At 33.7% G+C, this 22,965-nt stretch overlaps 1 protein-coding gene across 6 annotated transcripts in view; it reads right to left on the bottom strand.

Annotated features, from left to right (window-relative positions):
- Positions 1 to 212: 212 nt before the first annotated feature.
- Positions 213 to 22,965, bottom strand: part of LOC128168234 (multidrug resistance-associated protein 1-like) — a 404,229-nt gene continuing 381,476 nt past the window's right edge. For 2 of the 6 annotated variants that reach the window (XM_052834424.1, XM_052834425.1), the window contains exons 29-31: positions 18,809 to 18,975; positions 4,975 to 5,169; positions 213 to 400 (exon numbers count right to left, since the gene is read on the bottom strand). In XM_052834424.1, the coding sequence (XP_052690384.1) occupies positions 289 to 400; positions 4,975 to 5,169; positions 18,809 to 18,975 (474 nt within the window). In that variant the 3' untranslated portion in view covers positions 213 to 288. Of the gene's footprint in view, positions 401 to 2,883; positions 4,604 to 4,974; positions 5,170 to 18,808; positions 18,976 to 22,965 lie in introns of those variants that run through there. The other 4 variants (XM_052834423.1, XM_052834426.1, XM_052834422.1 and 1 more) reach the window with 4 other exon arrangements.

The following is a 22,965-nucleotide window of genomic DNA, read 5'->3' as shown; positions in this document are numbered from 1 at the left end:
AATGCAAAAGATTTATTTGTCAATAAGAGCATGTATTGGTGATCTATATTTAGACAAGTATGATGTCTCTAGGATACAGGCTTTCAGATCCATGATTTGATTTTTAAATTTGGATAACGAATCCTGAATTTTGAATTCGATTTTCGTATTTCGAATCTCGAATGAGCCATCTGGGCTTTTATACTTAACTGAAGTGAGCTTCAAATGCAACATTTTCAAGGTGAAAACAGTCTTTATTTCTTCATTTTGTGTACAATCAATATATTTTTTTTAAAATACAAGTTTCGTTCACACCAAATTTGCATCACAGGCCATCTTGAAAAACACACTATCTGCATTGCTCAGCAACTTCGATGGACTGTCAAATTCAATGATACGTCCAGCATCTAATACCATTACTCTAAAACATACAAAATTTTTTTTGGTGAAAAATAACAAACATGTACTAAGTGTTGGTAACATGGCATGCGCGGATCTAGAGGGGGGGGGGGGTCGGGGGGGGGGGGGTCCCGACCCCCCCTGGAAAATGAAAATTTATTAAATTTACATAGTAAAATTATCGCGAAAATATGCCTCGGACCCCCCCCTGGCAAACACAATTATCCTTCGGACCCCCCCTGGAAAAATTTTCTGGATCCGCGCATGCATGGAGTTTAGATTTGTTTACCAAACACCGTTGCAAAACAGATGTTCATCGATGCAATACCAACAGGCATGCACTAAAGTATCGCTAGAGCCCCTTGGTAGAGTAACAAAAAATAAATACTGTGAAGTATTCGAATTTTACACTTATTTTTGCATACACTTAATTTTTGACATTGCACCTTTAAGGAATGCCATTTTTACCGAAAATAAGAAAATCCTATGCAAGATATAAAACTAAACTTTTGGTAGGGGTACAATGTTAAATTCCAATTCCCTATATTTTGTTCTGCCCCCCCCCCCTTTCCCCCACTTAATGTTGCGATCAAAATATTTAAGAGCATAAAAATACATTTTCTTCCTAAACTGCTTACTAGATATTGTATTTAAAAAAAAAATTATTATAATAGTTAAATATGTGCATCAACATTTTGTTTAATCAGTAACAATTTGCAGATTATTAATTAGCAATTCGACGTATTACAGGGATTTAGGCCTAAATCTCTACCTACAATAATGGTAATTATTACATTCTTGGATTTTATATGACATTGTTTTATATCTTTTAGGCTTGTTTGGCATGATTGTGATTTACACAAAATGAAATGTAACTCTTTAAACCCTGAAATTCTTAAGCTTGTTATTCTTTTTATCCATCCGAACTTGGATTATCTATGGGACTTATCCCTGGATAGACCCGTTACAATAAGAAGACGAAGTTTTGAGCCCCCTCCCCCAATAAGATTTTATTTTTTGAATTTTTATGTCTAAAATGGTAAATTGATGGTTTATATGTTTGACCAAACTTTGAAATTCAAGTTACAAACAAAATACAGAGCTTAAAAGTCTTTGCTACGTAGATAAGATAAAGTCCAGACCCCCCCATCACCACTCAACTCAACTTCTTAAATTCACAAAGCAAAATTTCCGAATATATGGCTCGGACCCTCCATCCCCTGTACCACCACAACTACTCCACTGGTGGCAAACCTAAATATCCCTCGGACCACTCCTTTCTCCCTCGATAAAAATGCTGGATCCGCCCATAAAACGTTCCCTGTAATACAAAGGTATGTTTTCTCCAGGTTGCGATTTCTTCGGGGTACAATTTCTCCTGATGCCTCTTTGCTTGCCATCCATCATTAATTCAGTGCATGACTGTTCTTTTGTATCGGTGATTGTTTGTATTGCAAAATGTCTGTTGATTTTGCAAAAGAGCCTGTTGGTTTTGTCTTAAGCTAGTCTGTCTTGTATTTTAGCTTATCTTAAACATAGGTAATCATAGATTACTAAGCTCACCGAGACGGAGCATCACCATTATGAGACATCACCTTCATAAGACCACCTTTATCGTTTTATATGAAAATCATACTTTATGATCTTGGATATTCATGGATTCTGTTTGGACAAAATATCGTATATCATCTGATAAATTTTTTTTATGATAATCATATGTTCATATGTTAATCAATACAATGATATAAAATTAAATATTGTATCATGTCATATTTATAATATATATCATATAAAACAATAAAATACCGTAATAAACAATAATGAGATATGATATTGTAATGTATGATATGACATTGTATTGTGTTATACCTTATTGTATTTGATCACATAATACAATATCATAAAATATAATACAATATAGTATTATATTACAATATCATATTACATAATACATCATAACATTGAAACATATTATATTGTATAATATAGTATGATATTGTATTGAATGACACTGAAACATATTTGATACATTATATGATATTATATCATATAATACAATATAATTTGATTCCAACATTGTATCTTATCAAATGATACAATATTATGTGATAAAGCAAAATATTATAAAATACATTATTATATTATACATATTGTATCATATGACACAATAATATATATTACAATATCATATAATACAATTTCATGTGATAAGATAATATATCATATAAACCAATATCATATCATACAATATCGTATGATACAATATTATATAATATTACAATATCATATAATACAATTTCATGTGATATAATTCTATATTACTGAAACCAATATCATATTATACAATATTGTATGATACAATATTATAGAATATACAATATTGTATCATAGGATACAATATAATATTTTGCAATATCTTATGTAATTGTATCATGTGATAAAATAATAAATTAAAAATACAATATAATATTATACAATATTGTATCATAATATACAATACTATACATAACAGTATCATGATACAATATCATATCATAAAATATCCAAAAAATTGATACAATATCATATCGTATGGTATAACTTTTTATAATATAACATATGATATCATATTGTATCATATCAAACAATATTGTTTCATATCATACAATTCTATATCATAGGAATCATGTTATATCATTTATCAACAAACACATCTATCTATCGAGCTGGTTTGAGTGAGGTAGGAGATTTCTTTAGCATCCTTGATAATGGAGATCAGGCTCTGCATATAAAGCAACCTCTGCATTTAATTTATAATAAAGTTAAATCAACTATGCAAGCTATCATCTATAAAACATGTGACCTGTTCCAAAAAACTAAACCTCATCCAGCATCCGAAACCTATGGCTCAGATTCAGCATTCAAGCCCATCAGGTGCATTGGTATCATAACACGCATCATCCATGCAAGTTTGGTGAAGCTTGGACCAGTAATAACTAAGATATCATCATCAGAGGGCACTAGCAATTAAAACCTTAACTTCCTCCAGCATCCGCAACCTATGGCTCAGATTCAGCATCCATGCCTGTCAGGTGCATCTGTATCATAAGACACACCATCCATTCAAGTTTGGTGAAGTTAGGACCTGTAATAACTAAGATTTATTTTTTAAGCATCCTTGATAATGGAGATCAAGCTCTGCATCTGAAGCTACCTCTGCGATTCATTCATATTACAGTTAAATCAACTATGCAAGTTTGATATAGTACTATCATCTATTAAACATGTGACATGTTCCTAAAAACTTAACTTTATCCAGCATCCGAAACCAGACTCAGCATTCAAGCCTGTCAGGTGCATCAGTATCATAAGACACACCATCCATGGAAGTCTGGTGAAGTAAGGACAAGTAATAACTAAGATATCATCATCAGAGGGCACCTGTTTCAAAAACTTTATTTAACCAGCTCTTAAAACCTTAACCTCCTCCAGCATCCGAAACCTATTGCTCAGATTCAGCATTCAAGCTTGTCAGGTGCATCAGTATCATAAGACGCACCATCCATACAAGTTTGGTGAAGTAAGGACCAGTAGTAACTAAGATATAATCATCAGAGGGCACCTGCAACAAAAACTTTAACCAGCTCTAAAAACCTTAACCTCTTCCAGCATTCGAAACCTATTGCTCAGATTCAGCATTCAAGCTTGTCAGGTGCATCAGTATCATAAGATGCATCATCCATACAAGTTTGGTGAAGTTAGGACCAGTAGTAACTTAGATATTGCTATCAATGGGCACCCACAACAAAAACTTTAACCTGCTCCAAAAACCTTAACCTCCTCCAGCATCCGAAACCAATAGCTCAGATTCAGCACTCAAGCCTGTCTGGTGCATCAGTATCATAAGGCACACCATCCATGCAAGTTTGGTGATGTACGGACCAACAGTAACTAAGATATTGCTATAAAAGGGCACCTGCAACAAAAACTTTAACCTGGTCCAACAACCTTAACCTCCTCCAGCATCTGAAATTTAGGACCCAGATTCAGCATCCAAGTCTTTCAAGTCCATAAGTAGGTCCAGATGCATCACCCATGCAAGTTTGGTGAAGATAGGACAAGTAATAGCTTAGATACAGGACCTGCAACAAAAACTTTAACCAGGTCCGGACGCCGACGCCGACGCCACCGCCGACGCCGACGCCGAGGGTATAGCATAAGCTCTCCTTGACTTCGTCTCGGTGAGCTAAAAAATAAGTTATTGGTTTTGCATAAGCGTCTTTTTCACTCTTTCCGCTGCCCATAGAACTCACCAAATGCATAATAAGTATGATTGTGTGTGTTAAATATTCTAATTTTAATGCATGTGGTTTTTTAAAGAAATTAGTTTCCTTTATTATCTGTGCTAAATTTAGCATCATTCATAGGGAGTCATCATGGTCCAGTGATCTTGGTTTCAGTAAATTTGATAGACAACCCAATATAGCAATAGATTACCTGATTATTTTAGCTTCCTTATCAGAAAAAGTCACAATTCAAACTAATAACTGTTAGCATTGCATGCTAATTCTTCCGTTTATATTTTGTTTACATAATTCTTATTTAATACATACTAACCTGTTACTGTTCAAGACTGTGTTTAAACGATGTGCAATGGTAAGAATTGTGCACGATTCGAATTCTTGCCAGATTGTTTCTTGAATCAATTTGTCTGTTTCCATATCAACTGCTGCTGTTGCTTCATCAAGTATAAGAATTTGGGTTTTCCTCAAAAGTGCTCTTGCCAAACATATAAGTTGTCTTTGACCAACACTGTAAATAAGCACAAATAGAATTCATCAGTCATTACTTGTGTCAAACAAAGAGCATATCAGTAACTTTGCTAAGTAAAGCAAGTCCAAATGAATCAAGCAGGCAATAGATTCAACTAAACAACATTGAGATCGTGACCATCTCAAAAGGCCCTGCTTAATTGATGGACAATGAGATGAAAAGCATTTTGGACAATTCTGCTTTGACCTTGACCAAATTTTCCAGCTGGCATAGAACTTTTAATTCAATCTCATTACCCCTTACATACAGGCATTTTCATTCAAACTGAGCAAGATTAAACAAATAGGAAATAATATATGGTCTAAAACTAGTTATAAAGAGATCTGACGACCTTCACACTGACTTGCTTCAAAGTCACTGCACTCAGTTAATCCCAAATATCTGTTAAAATGTGCAGTATGAGTCAAATAGGGTTAAGTGGAAAATATATATGCTTTTAAAGAAAACGAATTTTTGTATAATCCGATATGACCTTGACACTTGATCTACAAAAACAAACATCATTCAAGCTAACTGCATACTTTTTGATCAAATGCACCCTGTACATGCAGTATGAGCCAGATTGGACCAAAAGAAAAGAAAATATGCTTTAGACAAAGATCGTTCATGTAATTCTGCTATGACCTTATCATTTTACCTTGAAACTTGGTTAAAGGACACTGCATACCCTTTACTCAAAAGCTCTGCTTATGTGCAGTATGAGCAAAATAGTGCTAAGCGGAGAGTATACATGCTCTTTAAAAAAAGATTTTCGATTGATCTGATATGACCTTGACACTTCATCTACAAACAGCATTCAAGGTTACTGCATACTTTTTGGTCAAAAGCGCCTTGTTGGTGAAGTATGAGCCAGGTTGGACCAAACAGAGAGAAACAAGAGATGTTTGTGAAACACTTATGCCCCCCTCCCTTGGAAACATCCACAAAGAAAATGAACGTAAACTGCAAATATTTGGATTTTTTCTAAATCCATGGGGCATAACTCTGTCGAAAATTGCTCTATCATACCTAAAATCAAACTTTATCTAGACATTATCATGATAAACCTGTATATTAAATTTCATATCAATACGTGCACCGCCTCTGCGAAGAAAATGAGCGGAAACTGCAAATAACTGGAATTTTTCTAAGTCCAAGGGCCATAACTCTGTCGAAAATTGCTTGATCGTACCCAATATCAAACTTAGATATTATCATGATAAACCAAATTTCATTCTAATATGTTCATCCTCTGCGAAGAAAATGAATGGAAACTGCAAATAACTGGAATTTTTCTATGTCCAAGGGCCATAACACATCAAAAATTGCTCGATCGTACCCAATATCAAACTTGACCTAGATATTATCATGATAAACCTGTATACCAAATTTCTTCCAATATATTCATCCTCTGCGAAGAAAATGAATGGAAACTGTTGGTGGATTGACAGACAGACAGCAGCAAAGCAATCTACCCTCCCTTCTTCAAAGGGGGGCATCAATATGCTCCAGACAAGGATTTCTCATGTTATTCTGCTATGACCTTCCCATTTTACCTTGAAACTTGGTTCAAGTATACTGAAACAGACAGATGGACGACAGACAGAATGTGATCAGAAAAGCTCATTTGAGGTTTCAGCTTATGCCACAAACAATAATGTACGGTACCTCAATACTAAATTTCTTCCAATTCTAATGTTAATTAATTCTTACAGAATATGCCACAGTTATATCTTTGCAATACTCGGAGAAAAATTAGGCAAACATAGTTTCAGTCTTTGCTACTCTCTCATTTCACAAGGCAATCAAATTTGTGACATTTGACATTTATTCAAAAATCATTGTACAACACAGCAGTGTATTTTGCTAGCCCTATACCCTAGCTCCAGGGGCCGAAAATTGTAAACTTTTGGTAAGAGACCTGCAGGCCTTTCATAGTCAATCTTTTATAATGTTCCGTTTCATTTATAATGCACTCAACATGCATAAAATCAACTTCTACAATCATACAATGCACAGGAATATAAAGCAGAGAGGCTTCCCAAAATAAAACATAATTAAAATGACCAAGTGACAATTTGCCTTGTAATTTTCAGGATTAAAATGTACAACAAATGACTTGTCCCCGTTCCCGCAATTTATACCCCTAACGAAACTAACTGAGCACAGTTCACTGTACTTCTACTTAATTACCTGTTTACTCAATCAAAGTACTGAAAGTACTGATAGGCGGAAGCATGATTGCAAGTTGTCGATGTCATAGTGTTATTATAACTATTTTCTCCGTACGAATTAGTTTGATAACAGAAAACACTATTCTAATATATCAGTTAAGGTATATACATGTAGTAAATGTGGAAATACTCAGCTACTGCACCAGATTAGTCTGAGTCATGCCTTAAATAAAGATTAGATGAGAAAAGCAATTTAAACATCAACACAATTATTTTTTGAAGTACATTATAAAACAGTTGATACTTATATGCAAGCTGAACTTACAGGAATACATTTTCATTTATTATGCCGATTTATCAAAAATAGTCATTCTGACATCAAAATGATGAAAGAATATTATAGTATTAGAATTTAGTAAACTGAACTTCTGAAACTGCAGTATTTTATTCTTAACAATAATGTTTCACCAAAATACAGAAGTTACACTTGATTACAGTATTTTACACAATCAAGTAATATGTGTGTCATTTTGCTTACCTGAGAAGCAATAGCCATTGAGAAATCAGCTTTATAGAATAATACACAAAATATCTGGACAATGTGTAGTAAAAAGGTAATCAATAAAGAGATTTTGAAGTTATCTTAAAATTTTCTCAAGTTTAACAGTAACAGGATGATTTCTATGTCATTTTACATGACTGTGGAGAATTGCAGACCTCTAAATGATCCTCAGATTGCAGTTCATACATTTTGGTGACAAATGTTTAAAACTTTGAAAGAATGTATTTACTTACTGTACTGTACACCAAACATATTTTACAAAGATCAAACATATATGCAAATGTTGAGAATTACAATACAATGTAAAAGCCAAGTAATTTAGGGATAACTATAGATTGGTATTCAATTATGTACAAATTATGTGTTCTTTACAATTGCTCTATGTTGTACTGTCATATCACAGGTCTCTAGTACTGAAGACATTTGAACTTTTAACTTTTAAGCTTTTATTTTAATACGAATGGAATTCCCCATTACAGAACATAGACTTCCAAAGAATCCCTTTATAGCTGCATGTCGTAATTGTGTATTTGGAAAGCGGGTAATCCTGGAGTGTTCCATTTCAATTCACTTGCATCCATTATACCAATGACAGCTGTCTTTTTCAGCAGGATATTCTAAAATGTGTTAATGAAAATGAATAATGGATATGTTATCAAGCAATATTTCATTATAATATATCTGACCTCCAATAAAGAAAACATGGATTTAAAAATAAAATTCATCTATAAAATATTTTGAATTGATGTGTGTGTTACCTAAAATAATTTATTTTCAAAAGTATACATGTATTTTGCAAATAAAGGATTAGATATATAAGAAGATCACATGATATGAATTATTAATATTTGTAAGGTTATTTTGGTATATTACATACAGTACTGATCAGACCCAACCTAACACCAGAGTAAACCCCAACTAAACCCTGGGTTTACTTTCTGGGTTTACTTTGGGTGTACTTTTTGAAAATTTGGGTCCACTCAGGGTTTACTTTGGGTTTACTCAAGAATTGCTTTTGGAGTCAACTATACCCACTGAAGTGTGAAGCAGACCTGCATTTTATCTTATCATCCTACTGCCTGTAATTCCTGCCCCTTGTATATTCCGAATACACATGTAGCATCTGCACTCTGGGTTTACTCTGGATCCACTCTAGTAAACCCAGGGTTTAGTTGGGGTTTACTTTCTGTTAGGTTGGGTCTGATCGGTACTGTACGTCAAGTAATGGAAAATATAGTGATTAAACTGTATATAAAAGTTTTTTCTCCAAAATTCTTCAGTTTATAATGGCATTTAGAACAAGAATATTACTATATTATTAAAGATATGACAACAAGATATCTGTGAGTTAATGCTTACTAGTGATACCCCTGCTTTGGTGTGTATACAAAATAACATAATTAACATTACATGCAACGGGAAGTTGACATCAAATATTTTGAAAAATGAATCCTACTGTATGGCATGCCTTAACAAAGACTGAGTTAAAATTTCAAGCATCTGCGATTGTTGCTGAGATATCTTTGACAAAATTTGTGTTATAGACAAACAGACACACAAGGGTAAAACAATATACCCCCTCTCCTTCCGAGCATGAGTATAATTAGTTCATACTTAAACAAGAAAACCACGGGGAATATCGTAATTAAATTTAATTGTATTGTGTTCTGTAAAACTATTTATCTCCATTAAATGTATGCACACACTCTAATAAATTATTTTGCAGATCAATTGTTCATGCATACATTAGAGATGTGCATTTTACTTGGATTTTGAATTTTGATAAGTTGTGAAAAAATGCTATTTGTTGAACTTTTATTGTAAAAATTGCATATAGTATACCCCTACTGTACAGATAATTCTTACTACAGTTTTCAAGATACTGATAGGAAGTGTTTGTTTATCAGGTCATTTGTGCATTAACCAAAGATGTGGATTCATTTGTGTATTTTTTTAACTTTTAAGAAAATATTAGTTGTTGAACTTACATATTTTCTTGCAAAATATTGCATATAGAGTAATTCATTTCTCTAGATATGTAGTATTTATCAATTCAGGGTTGACAATCGGTTATGGATCTGTTAACACAAATACCCAGTTCTCTGTCACAGTAGCATCTTTTCTCTTGTTGTATTGATTAACTGGTTATGTGACAATATTTTTGTTATATAATTTTTTATGTTGGATAACGTTTATATGAAACGTATCAAAATGACCTTTTTGCACTTACTAGTATATAATCTTCCATATATCATACACAAAAATGGAATATGTTTGAAATACTATGCAACATTTAAAACTGAATTGACATCCAGTAATGTCAGACCAATGATTTATTATATGTATTTTAGGGAAAGATTAATTTAACCTACATTGAATTTGTAAATAAAGGGTAGGAGTCATGTCTAATGGTATAAATCAACTCTGTGGTCATAAAAGTTGTAGCAAACTTGCCAAAAATCATATGAAATTTGATTGAAATTTTATTATAACATAGATTTATTGCATTTCCCACCTTGAATGTTCATTTATTATGATTGTCAACATCATGTATTGGTTCATGAGCAAAATGCATTAAAAAGTCTGAAAATTGAGGGGGGAGGGTACTGTGACGTCGTGTAAAAAGTAACTCGAATACCTCACTTGATATTTTGTATTTATGTTACTACAGATATGTTTTACAACATTTATTAAAATTAAGAAGTTTGATTGGTTATTAAATTTTTGAGGATCAAAAAACATATCTCCAGACTATGAAAATGTGTTCAATTTATGATGAGTATGTATTATACAAGGCAGTGACATTGTAATTTGTATGATTATTTTGAATGAAAGTTATATTTCTATTTACTGTGAATGGTATTAAATAATAATTGATGGTTATTGCTTGTTTTTGTAATTCATAATTTTTTTACCTGGCGTATTTAATCATAACCCAATTAAAATAAAATACTGGAAAAAATGTGGTTGCTATGGCAACCATACCGCCCTTAAATCAACGATAATTATAGTTGAAATTTTCTAACTACTAATATAAGGTAAAATATATGTAGAAAGGAGAAAAATTGATTGGATAGATTTTTTTCAAGGACCCTTGCAATCACCTCCTTAAGGCCATTAAGATGAGGATTCCAGCAAATTTTAGATACCCTGCTTCCATTTAGAAGTTGCAAACATGCAATGTTTGTCCCTCTTTAAAAGCGCTGAACTGGGAAGCCAACACCGCATTTATAGCATCCGTCTTTTTCTTTGTTTTGCTTGAATTTTGCTGTGCGCCCAAAGGACTAAGTGCGGTTTTATGCAATTTTTGCCCCCCAAAATCAAAGTTTTAGAAAGAGCCTTAAAATAAGGTGAAAGATAGTTAAGATCATATTGGAAATAAAGGTGTAAAAGGTTATCACCACAGTGACGTCATAATGTAGAAATGACGTCATGAATATTGCATTATTTTGATAAATTGATGTTTTGTAGCAAAATATGGGTGTTTTCCGATGGTTTTTCGACTGGGAAACATCGAGCGCAGGCTTGCTCAAGTACCATATTTTAGTATAATGTGTATAACTATCTGAAGAAAAACATGTGTTAAATTCGCACTTGAGCAGACCTGCGCTCTATACTTCCGAATGCAAAATATAGAGCAAAAATGAGAATATTTTCTTTTGTTTGCAAATTTGCGGGAATTGGGCAATTTAGGTGACGTCATAGATACACAGCGAAAAAGCAATGATGACTTAAATCATTATTATAGTTATAGGCATCCTCTATACAATAATTTGTGAAGATTTTATTTTTATACGATACTATTTAAAAATTGGTTAAAATCGGGGGCAGATATTTGACCATACCGCACATAGTCCTTTAGCAACTCTCCCCTTCACCAGAGATGAAGAATGATGTTGGGCTCTCATTGTCTCCTGTTGTCAGTTAATGTTAATCAGTTTCTTGACATTCATCTGAAAGAATTTAACAAATACATATAGAACAAATAGATATATGTTAGGTTATTATCTATAATCATTGTCAGGTATATAAGTGAGTCTTTTTGGAATTGCAATTAATCATGAACATGGTAGATCAAAGATATTCTGGTATATAGTCTAAGTTCTCATGAATTGAAAATTTTAAAATTAAAAAAAAAAGATGCAGTCATCAAAACTATCATATAAATTATGATGTATAGAAATTTCCATAGGAAATTTTAGTCACTTTCTTTATAGAGTAATGATAACGTAATTCTGAGATACAAGTAAATACAGTAGGTAAAAGGATAAATCATGTTAACTTTGATTTTTAAATGTTCAATTAAATATCTTTGTAATAGCCTAATTTTTAAATGTTCAATTAAATATCTTTGTAATAGCCTATCTGGAATATTTATTATATCAACCAATCAATTGCATCTTGTGTGATACTTAAAAGCTATATTTGAGATATTTTTAGAGAAAATCCATTTGTATTATTCAATAGTCATTTTAAAACCAAGCTGAATATTGTAACTTTTTGTAAGCAAAATGAATGAACCCTATATCATAGAGTGCAGTTCGTAACGTATTATAAAATCACCATATGAACATCTGTTTTCCCTTGGACTGAAATGTCACATTTTCATTGGTTTAAACATAGCACATGATTGCCTCATATATCTCTATATTTGTTCTGTGAGAAATAATATTAGGCAATATGGTCGTCAATGGTCGACGCTTCGCTTACTCATTTCGACATTTCATAGCATTTAATACATAAACCGCATGCCGTAAGTTCTTAAAGTATTTGGAGTAGTTGCCCTTTGAAATTCTTTAAAATTAGAGTAGTTGCCCTTAGAATATTGACGTCACATTGTTTAGTCTGGAGCAGAACAAAATGGCAGCGTCGAAATTGCTAAAATCTCTGCAGAGGAAAGGGAGAAAAACATTTAAAATTGAATAGCAACAAAACATTGTAAGTAAACATGGGTGAAGCAAGGATTTTTAAAGAATATTTGAAAGGTGAGATTGAAAATTTTGAAGAGTTTAAATGAGTTAAATTGGACGAGATGTTAGACACCTTGTACATGGCTTTATGTAGATCATCGCTATTTGTGAATAAATATGTCGCTTGATAGTCCTCGGGAAACACAAAACACTTATTAGGTTAGTTACTGACTCACTACAGATATATATTGGGTTGATCAATCTCATAGATGGCGAGGCGAAGCTTACTTAACAAGTAATAATAGATCTAAAAAGGTGTCACAAAATATAATAAAGGTTTAAAAAAAGGAAATGTTTTCTTCCGTTATATGCGATTCCATTGTGCTAAATTTTAATCTTTAAAGAAATCCTATAGGCCTCGCCTTCTACAGTATTCATAACTATAGACCAACATTTCAGAATTATCAATGAATGCCTAACACAAACAATATAAATTCTTTCATAAAATTTATGTACTTATCTGAGATTTCTCTGATTCTAACCGCCACTTTTATGTTTTGACATGTCTCCCCCGCACGTCACAATATACAAGCGGGGATTAGAGTCAGAGGAATTTCGGATTAAGAATGTACCAGCTCCTTGATCAAGAAAACATTATCTTCTTCTTCCAATCTAGTTCATCCCTCGGTTGGCCGAGTATTGTCGAACTCTGTACATGTGCGCAGTGGCGAAGGAGAGTTATCACCATTATTGTAACACGAAAATCTAAAATGATGAGGCAAACGTTTATACAATGAGAAATAACACATTAGTTTCCTAACTTACCTTACTATGTCGAAGATGGACAGTCACCAGTTGTTCTCAACGTGGGTTTGTTGACAAAAATTTTACACTGCATATATGCAGTATTGTCTGATATTACTACGCGAAACGTTGGTATGTTTACAAATAATTTATAGGCATGGTATCATGCTAATAATCTTTTTTAAATAGATTAATTCACACCGTTGTTTTTTTTAAAAAAGCATTCATTACCTGTTTCCCTATCAATTAATCATAAACACGCAATTTCAAATTGAACTATTTTTTCCCTCGCAATTTCATCTACAGGCATCAGACTCTGTGCTTATCCTTTGTTTATGTCGCATACCATCGCAAGAGTTATCGTTCGTTTCTGTACTATCAAAAACATAAACTCATAGATCTACCACTTGCTATCTTTGCTATAGGCATTTTAATGGATAATTAAAAACGATGAAGTAAACATTTAGAGACATACCACAGTTCTATTATCAAAAACGAAGTTTGAACGGAGGTCGAACATTGGGGGGGGGGGGGGGGGGGGTAGAGAGTTGTGTGCCCTTAGTTTAAATAACATCCAATAGATTTACCACGAAAAAGGGCAGGAATTTGACCTTTGACGTAGAAGGTCATGAAAGCAATTGCAATAGGCGCTTCCGCCTAAAAATGAAAGTAAGAACTGTTTTACAGGAACAAAACTTTGTATCAAATTTACGCTGCTTAATTTTCTGCGATTCGGAAATCATCACGAACAAAGTGGAAATTGGATACCCGTGGAAACAAGAGGCCAATAGGCCTTAACGGTCACCTGAGTACCATAGCCCATACACAAACTTGTCGAGGGAGTCTCATATATACATTTAATTAAGTTTCATTCTGGAGTACAAAAAATATAATATTGTAATGATGACCACCTTCCTGCCTGAAATCTTTGAAAAAGGACTATGAAACCTATAATTTTAGCGAAAAACTTATAAAGATCATATTAGAGAGCATGACTTGATATTGAAAATGTACAAGAAAATAGTCGAGGATAAATTTTTATACTATCAAGATAGGTTTTATGTGTATATGTTTTCATAGATAAACTAAAACAAGGTGGCTAGTAGAGTTGTTTTATTTAAAACAACCTCCCATCCCCCATCCCCAGGGCAGACAGAAACTCTCCCTGTGGGCATTTAAACAAAAAACATGAAAGAGAACAGCTTACAAAAATGATGAATCAAAAATGTACTGTACAGTATATCTGGTCCAACATCTGAATTTTCTATCACTGCATACCTGTGTACACCATTTGGTATTTATACCAAAATCATTTTACATGTACTTTTTATCAGTGATTTTGGTTAGCCAATTATTAGTTTACTATTAATGCATGAGTCTCGATATATTTGTTTGTTTAAAGAATTCAAAAACTGTTTTTGTTTCAATAAATAAAAATATCATACAACTCCTTTTAAATTACATTATATTTAATGATTAATATCTTCATTTTGAAGAAGCAAGGGAAAATAACTCCATTATAAAGAAGCAAGGGATGATAACTCAATTTACTTTCACAATATCTTAACTTATACACAGCTTCATTCTTTTCTAAATACACATGTATGTGAATTATCTCATTTCTTTCATTGAAATTCCTCAGCAGAATAAAACAAGAGGCCCATGGGCCACACCGCTCACCCGAATAACAGTTCCTTGTAACATTAAATTTGGTATCATATGCTATTTCTATTTTAAACTTTGAAACCCTTTCTGGGGCCCCAGTATTGGTCCAGGGTTTATGGTTAGCTTTAACAATTTACACTATTTGAGGATGCTTGCATAGTAATCTCACAAACTGTAGGATTGTAATTATCGAGAAGAAAATTTTAAAACATTTTCCTTATATATTTCTATGTTAAACTTTGAACCCCTTCTGAGGCCCCAGTATTAGATTGAGGGTCACGGCTTTAATAATTTAGAATCTACAAATCTACTTCTAAGTTAAAATTTGAATCCGTATTGGGTCACCAGTATTAGTCCAGGGGTCACTATTTTAAAAATATTGAATCTACATTATCCAAGGTTGCATGCATATTAATCTCACAAATTGTAGCATTGCATTTCTCGAGAAAAAGATTTTAAAACATTTTGCCTATTTACTTCTATGTTAAACTTTTAACCCCTCTTGGGGCCCCAGTATTAGATTTTACCAATTTAGAATCTACAATAGCCATGGATGCTTGCATAATAATCCCACAAACTGTTGCACTGTAGTTCTTGAGAAGAAGATTTTCAAACATGTTCCCTATATATTTTATGTTAACTTTAAACCCCTTCTGGGCCCCCATTATTAGTCTTGGGGTCACGGCTTACACAAATAAGAATCTTGACAATTTGAGGATGCTTGCATAGTAATCCTTAAAACTGTTGCATTGTAGTTCTTGAGAAGAAGATTTTAAACACTTTCCCTATATACTTCTATGTTAAACTTTGAAACCTTTCTGGGGCCCCAGTGTTGGTTCGGGGGTCATAGCTTTTACAATTTAGAATTTTCACTATTTGAGGATCCTTGCATAATAATCTCACAAACTGTAACATTGTAGTTCTCGAGAAGATTTATAAACATATTTCCTATATATTTCTATCCCCTCTTGTTGCCCAAATATTAGTCCGGGGGTCACGAATTTAACAATTTAGAATCTACAATAGCCAAAATGTATGCATAGTAATATCTCAAACTGTTGCATTGTAGTTCTTGAGAAGATTTTTATACATTTTCCTATACATGTTAAACTTTGAACCCCGCCTGGGGCCCCAATTTTGGTCCGGGGGTCACGATTTTTGCAATTTAGAATCTTCACTATATACATGTATACAAGCTCTTGTGTAAATATTGGCATTTCTGGTGCAGTGGTTCTTGAGAAGAACATTTTTAAACATTTTTCCTATGTATTTCTATGTTAAACTTTGAACCCCACCTGGGGCCCCTGTTTTGGTCCGGGGGTCACAATTTTTGCAATTCATTATTTTCACAATATATGCAAGCTCTTGTGTAAATATTGGCATTTCTGGTGCAGTGGTTCTTGAGAAGAAGATTTTTAAACATTTTTCCTATGTTTTTCTATGTTAAACTTTGAACCCCGTCTTGGGCCCCAGTTTTGGTCCGGGGGTCACAATTTTTGCAATCTATTTTTTTCACTATATATACAAGCTCTTGTGTAAATATTGGCATTTCTGGTGCAGTGGGTCTTGAGAAGAAGATTTTAAAACATTTTTCCTATGTATTTTATGTTAAACATTGAACCCCGCCTGGGGCCCCTGCTTTGGTCCGGGGGTCACAATTTTTGCAATTTATTTTTTTCACTATATATACAAGCTCTTGTGTAAATATTGGCATTTCTGGTGCAGTGGTTCTTGAGAAGAAGATTTTTAAACATTTTTCCTATGTTTTTCTATGTTAAACTTTGAAACCTACCTGGGGCCCCAGTTTTGGTCCGGGAGTCACAATTTTTGCTTTTTTTTTTTCACTATATATACAAGCTTTTACGTAAATATTGGCATTTCTGGTGCAGTGGTTCTTGAGAAGAAGATTTTTAAAGACATGCACCCTATTTTCACTGTTTCGCAATTATCGCCCTTTTAAAAAGGGATTAGCCCTTTTGTTAGCAATTTATAATTCCCTTCCCACAAGGATGCCTTGTACGAAGTTTGGTTAAATTTGGCCCAGTTGTTTTAGAGAAGAAGTAAAAAATGTGAAAAGTTTACAGACAGACAGACGGACGGACGGACAACGGGTGATCAGAAAAGCTCACTTGAACCTTCGGTTCAGGTGAGCTAAAAATAAGACAAATATACTCCACCGCCCCCTCTAGCCATAACACTTGCCTTACATGTAGGTGGCATGAAATATTATTGACGATGACAGCTTAATGTTTTTTTCTAAACATGCAGTCAGTTTTTATTCTGTGTCAGTAGACCTTATTTAAACATCCTCTATACATTAACACTAAATGATGATGCTTTTGGCAAAAATCCTAACCCTAAACACTATATGAGATTTTCTAAGATCTAATACATTTTTACTATACAGCCATATTGGTCCCACCCTTGAACCTGAACCCCTGACCCAGGGCCATGAATGCATTCAGTTTTTTCGTCACATGTGCGTGAGTAGAGAGGAAGATTTTTGAAAATTTGGTTTTTTTTTTGCATCTTTGGCCCCGCCCTTGGCGCTCTAGGGGTGGTAGAGCCATGAAATTCATAATTTATATTCTTCTTACCATAAAGATGCTTCACACCAAAAATGGTAACAATTAGCCTTGAAGTTTTCAAGTAGAAGTTAAAAATGTAAAAATGTAAAAACGACGACGGACGAAGACCAATTGCAATAGGTCACCTCAGTGACTCTGGTGACTTAAAAACCTAAAATAAGGTTTAGGGAAAGAAAGAAAATCTTCAAAGATTTAATGCATTTTCACTCCGTGGCCATTATGGGTAGGGCCATGATGGCCTTACCCAAGGGCCTTGAACCCCTGAAACAAAATTTTGGTAGAGGGCTTCATTGACATCATAACCATGCATTTAGTTTTTTTCAACATGTGTTGGAATAGAGAAGAAGAAGATGGACAAATTTTAATCAGAAAAGCTCACTTCGTCCATTGGCTCAGGTGAGCTAAAAAATTAACAAATCAAACAACCATCATGAGCATACCCTTCTTTTGTTTCAAATAAAAATGTTTAAAGATGAATCTCTACTTTTAATCCATGTGATTCAAATTCCCTGCGCATATTCTCAAAATAAAGGCACATGATTTCCATATCACATGGTACCCCCGGTACTTAATATTAGATTTAAAGTTAATTAGTTTTGTATTTTAGAAATTCATGAAATAGAGGTGTGAGGCATGTCAATCACCGATACTTATTATCTCAACATTTCAAATAGATATAACTAATTTCAGAGGCCTTAAAAAATTGTGTTAAAGGCCATCTCTAAAACATTTACAGCTAAACTTTGTTGTCTCGAACCAGATGGGCCTGTTTAAAAACTTTGAGGTATTGGAGTATTCGAGATATGGAGGGTAAAATAGTTTTAAAAAATAGAAGGTTGGGACTTCGACATATCCATTGTTATCGAGATATCATTGTTCGAGATATCGAAGTTCAACAATATCTAATAATTTTGGTTATTTTTGTTTGAACATTACCTCAGATTTTCTCCACCCTCAGTACAGTTGTGATATAATTTTTTTGGCAAAGATTCAACAAATGACTTCAGATGTGCATGCTCGAGCGCTCTCCAAATAGTGGTGTCTAAATGAACATCAAAAGGATCCAAATTCATTCTTAAGGTTCCAGAGAAAAGAACAGGTTCCTGAAAATGTGTCAAAAATTTAATCAAATTGAATGTATGCAAAAATTCTAAACATAAATTATATAAACTTTATCAAAAATTATTTATATACCATGGGCCTTTAACACTTTATAACTGATATCAGAACTGGCTTACAATCATAATGCAGTCAATGATTTTGTAAAGCATGAAATCAATTGATCTACTTTGCAAATAGGCAGATGAGATAATCCTAGGCCTCTAAAAATAAAGAGAAGATTTGACAAAGAATTATAAGAAAGGCATATGTACGAAAGCCGAGAAGGATCATTCGAGATTCGAGATTCGAAATACGAGATTCGAAATACGAGATTCGAGATTCGAAATTCAAGATTCAATATCTAAATTAACCAATCAAATCATGGATCTGAAACCTGTATCCTAGCAACATCAAACTGTTCTAAATAAAGATCATTCGTACATGCTCTTTCCTACAAATAAATGTCTTTATAGCTCTTAATAAATGCTATGTTCACTTCTCCCTACCTAACTAAATAATTATGTGTATTTACTTTTACACAGAATATCTAAGTAGACTAGTAATAATGCAGTGTGCTTCGCGGATCTAAGTGATTTTGTTTGCCCTGGTGCATTTCCACCTGATGCGTTTGAACCCTGGGGTATTTCACCACCAGTAATAGTTTAAAACCCGGGTTTATTCACCCCTTTTGTGTAAAAATGCGGTTATGGTATGGAACTTCATAAGCATAGCTAATTTTTTCTGTAGGGGGTCCTAGGCCAATTTAAAAAAATTTTACTATGTAAATTTAATAAGCTCCAATTTTCCAGAGGAGGGGGTCCAGATCCCCTGACCCCCTCCTTTCTAGATCCCCGCATGAAGATTAGTACATGTATCTAAATAATCTAAATATAAATAACCTGTCCTGTTTCACTAATAAATATAAGCATTACTTATCGTTTTTATGTATGCATACAATGATACACTAGTACTATGATTATAAACAAATCATTGAGATATTATCACATTATACGGAATTATTAATAAATACAATTTTTTTTTCTTTTCCTCAGTAAACAACTTATTATGAGTCTTACTTTTGGAATTGTTTTCAATATAGAAGGATACCTACTCTCTACAATTAAAGGTGGGGATGATAGCTAGGGTGCCAATTTGTTCACATTGCCGATTTCTTGTGCAGAGAACAGTAAAACTTTTTAAAAATTTGATTGTGCATGAATATTTCAAAATTAATTGTTGTACATGTATTTTGTTATAATTCATTCATTGATATATCAATAAGAAAGATTAAAAGCATATGTTTTACAGCCAAGTTAAGTTTCTCTGTTGTTTCCTACCCCCCCCCCCCCCCCCCCCCCCCCCCCGCACCAAAATTGCCAATAATAACATATAAGTCATACAAATGTTTACTTTTTTTGTAAGTAAATCTCTAAGGATGTAAATAAGCACTGCTAACAAAGATGTGTGTATTTAATATACTACTACATTACACTTAGCCAAATCAAATGTAATCAGGATGAAGCTACAAGGGGTGAGTGGTGCAAATTTACCAATTTGTCGCCATACACACAGAACACCAAATAAAGAAACCGTGAGTGGTGTGTGGAATGCATAACAGATGGCGGGAAATTATCTCAAATAATCAGTGCAAAAACCAACAAATAAACTGTTATTTGTTACATATCCTGCAAAAACATTGATAAAAAATGTTATCGTCCCATAACATAGCCGATTAAGTTAATGTGTACATATGGTCAACGTACATGTAATTCTAATATACAAGAAGGCGGACGTATCAGGCGGGGATCCAGAAAATTAAATTTCAAAAATGATCGGTGGAATTACATTAAATGCTTTGAAAATTGTTTTAAACTATCGCACGGGTCAAAATGCATGATAGAAGCTATGTACAGTGTAATTTGAAACTTTCATTTTATATCAATATGTAGTATTACCTATTATAACAAATGAGAGTATAGCACAACTGCCACAAGCACTACATGTCCTTTACCGGCACCACCTCCCTCCCCATAAAAAAATGAAACAATTGTCGTTTTATTTGCTAAAATGTGTGTGGATTTTTCTAAAGGACATACCCGATTAGAATTGAAAAAGAGTCGTACGATTAAAACTAATTTTGTCAATTTTTTTAGATTCATTTGGTTATATTTTGGTCCATTTGGGTAAATAGATGCACCAGCGCAGCTCTTATTTATATATAATCAGGCCATAAATTCAAAATATTTTCAAAAATTAATAGCTTTAAATCCAGTGGATGAAAAAAAGGAAAGCAAGTCGAACTCGATGAGTGCTAATACCTGTGTTGAATGAATGGTACAGTAGGATATGCGCAAAAAAGTCCCGTCTACTCTTTCCTACCCTATATTTATTGGAATATTAAATCCGATTATAAGAGTCAAATTAAAAATCAAGTACGGATATGTACCTGTTTATCAAAAGTAAAACTACTCAAAATTTATCTACAGTGCATCGTTATGGAGCTACACAAAAAGTTTTATATTAATTTGCCGAGCCAAATAAAACAAGAGGCCCATGGGCCACATCGCTCACCTGAGGAACAATAGGTATGATAAAATCAGCTTAATGGAGTCATAATACAAACTATCTGGACAATGTACAATAATACATGTTGATCCTGTATAAATAAAATCCATTTTCCCCTGGATATTCTTATGTTTATAATCATTAGTCCCTTTTCTAACAGGACAATTTTAAAGTCATATCATATGTTGAGTATTGCAGTTCTCAAAAAGATCCTTAACAATTGTTTATATATGGGATATAAACGTACATAAACTCTGAACCTTCTTGTGAGGCCAAAGAATTGTCCTGGGGCCAAAGTCTTAACAATTATAAAGAATCATCTGGCTGATTAGTTTCTGAGAAGAAGATTTTTAAAGATTTACCATATATATTCCTTTGTTAAACTTTGACCCCCCATTGTGGCCCCACCCTACCACCGGGGATCATGATTTTCACAACTATGAATTTATACTAACTGAGGATGCTTCCACACAAGTTTCAGCTTTCCTGGCTGATTAGTTTCTGAGAGGAAGATTTTTAAAGATTTACTCTATATATTCCTATGTTAAAATTCGACACCCCATTGTGGCCCCACCCTACCCCCGGGGGTCATGATTTTCACAACTTTGAATCTACACTACCTGAGGATGCTTCCACATAAGTTTCAGCTTTCCTGGCTGATTAGTTTCTGAGAGGAAGATTTTTAAAGATTTACTCTATATATTCCTATGTTAAAATTCGACACCCCATTGTGGCCCCACCCTACCCCCGGGGGTCATGATTTTCACAACTTTGAATCTACACTACCTGAGGATGCTTCCACATAAGTTTCAGCTTTCCTGGCTGATTAGTTTCTGAGAGGAAGATTTTTAAAGATTTACTCTATATATTCCTATGTAAAACTTTGATCCCCCATTGTGGCCCCACCCTGCCCCCGGGGATCATGATTTTCACAACTATGAATTTATACTAACTGAGGATGCTTCCACACAAGTTTCAGCTTTCCTGGCTGATTGGTTTCTGAGAGGAAGATTTTTAAAGATTTACTCTATATATTCCTATGTTAAAATTTGACACCCCATTGTGGCCCCACCCTACCCCCGGGGGTCATGATTTTCACAACTTTGAATCTACACTACCTGAGGATGCTTCCACATAAGTTTCAGCTTTCCTGGCTGATTAGTTTCTGAGAGGAAGATTTTTAAAGATTTACTCTATATATTCCTATGTAAAACTTTGATCCCCCATTGTGGCCCCACCCTGCCCCCGGGGGTCATGATTTTCACAACTTTGAATCTACACTACCTGAGGATGCTTTCACACAAGTTTCAGCTTTCCTTGCTGATTAGTTTCTGAGTAGAAGATTTTTAAAGATTTACTCTATATATTCCTATGTAAAACTTCGACCACCCATTGTGGCCCTACCCTACCCCCGGGGATCATGATTT

Source organism: Crassostrea angulata, chromosome 10 (assembly GCF_025612915.1).
Source record: "Crassostrea angulata isolate pt1a10 chromosome 10, ASM2561291v2, whole genome shotgun sequence".
In the NCBI taxonomy this organism is placed as follows: domain Eukaryota; kingdom Metazoa; phylum Mollusca; class Bivalvia; order Ostreida; family Ostreidae; genus Magallana; species Magallana angulata.
The sequence above is the reverse complement of the archived record's forward strand: the minus strand, read 5'-3'. Positions and strand labels throughout refer to the sequence as shown.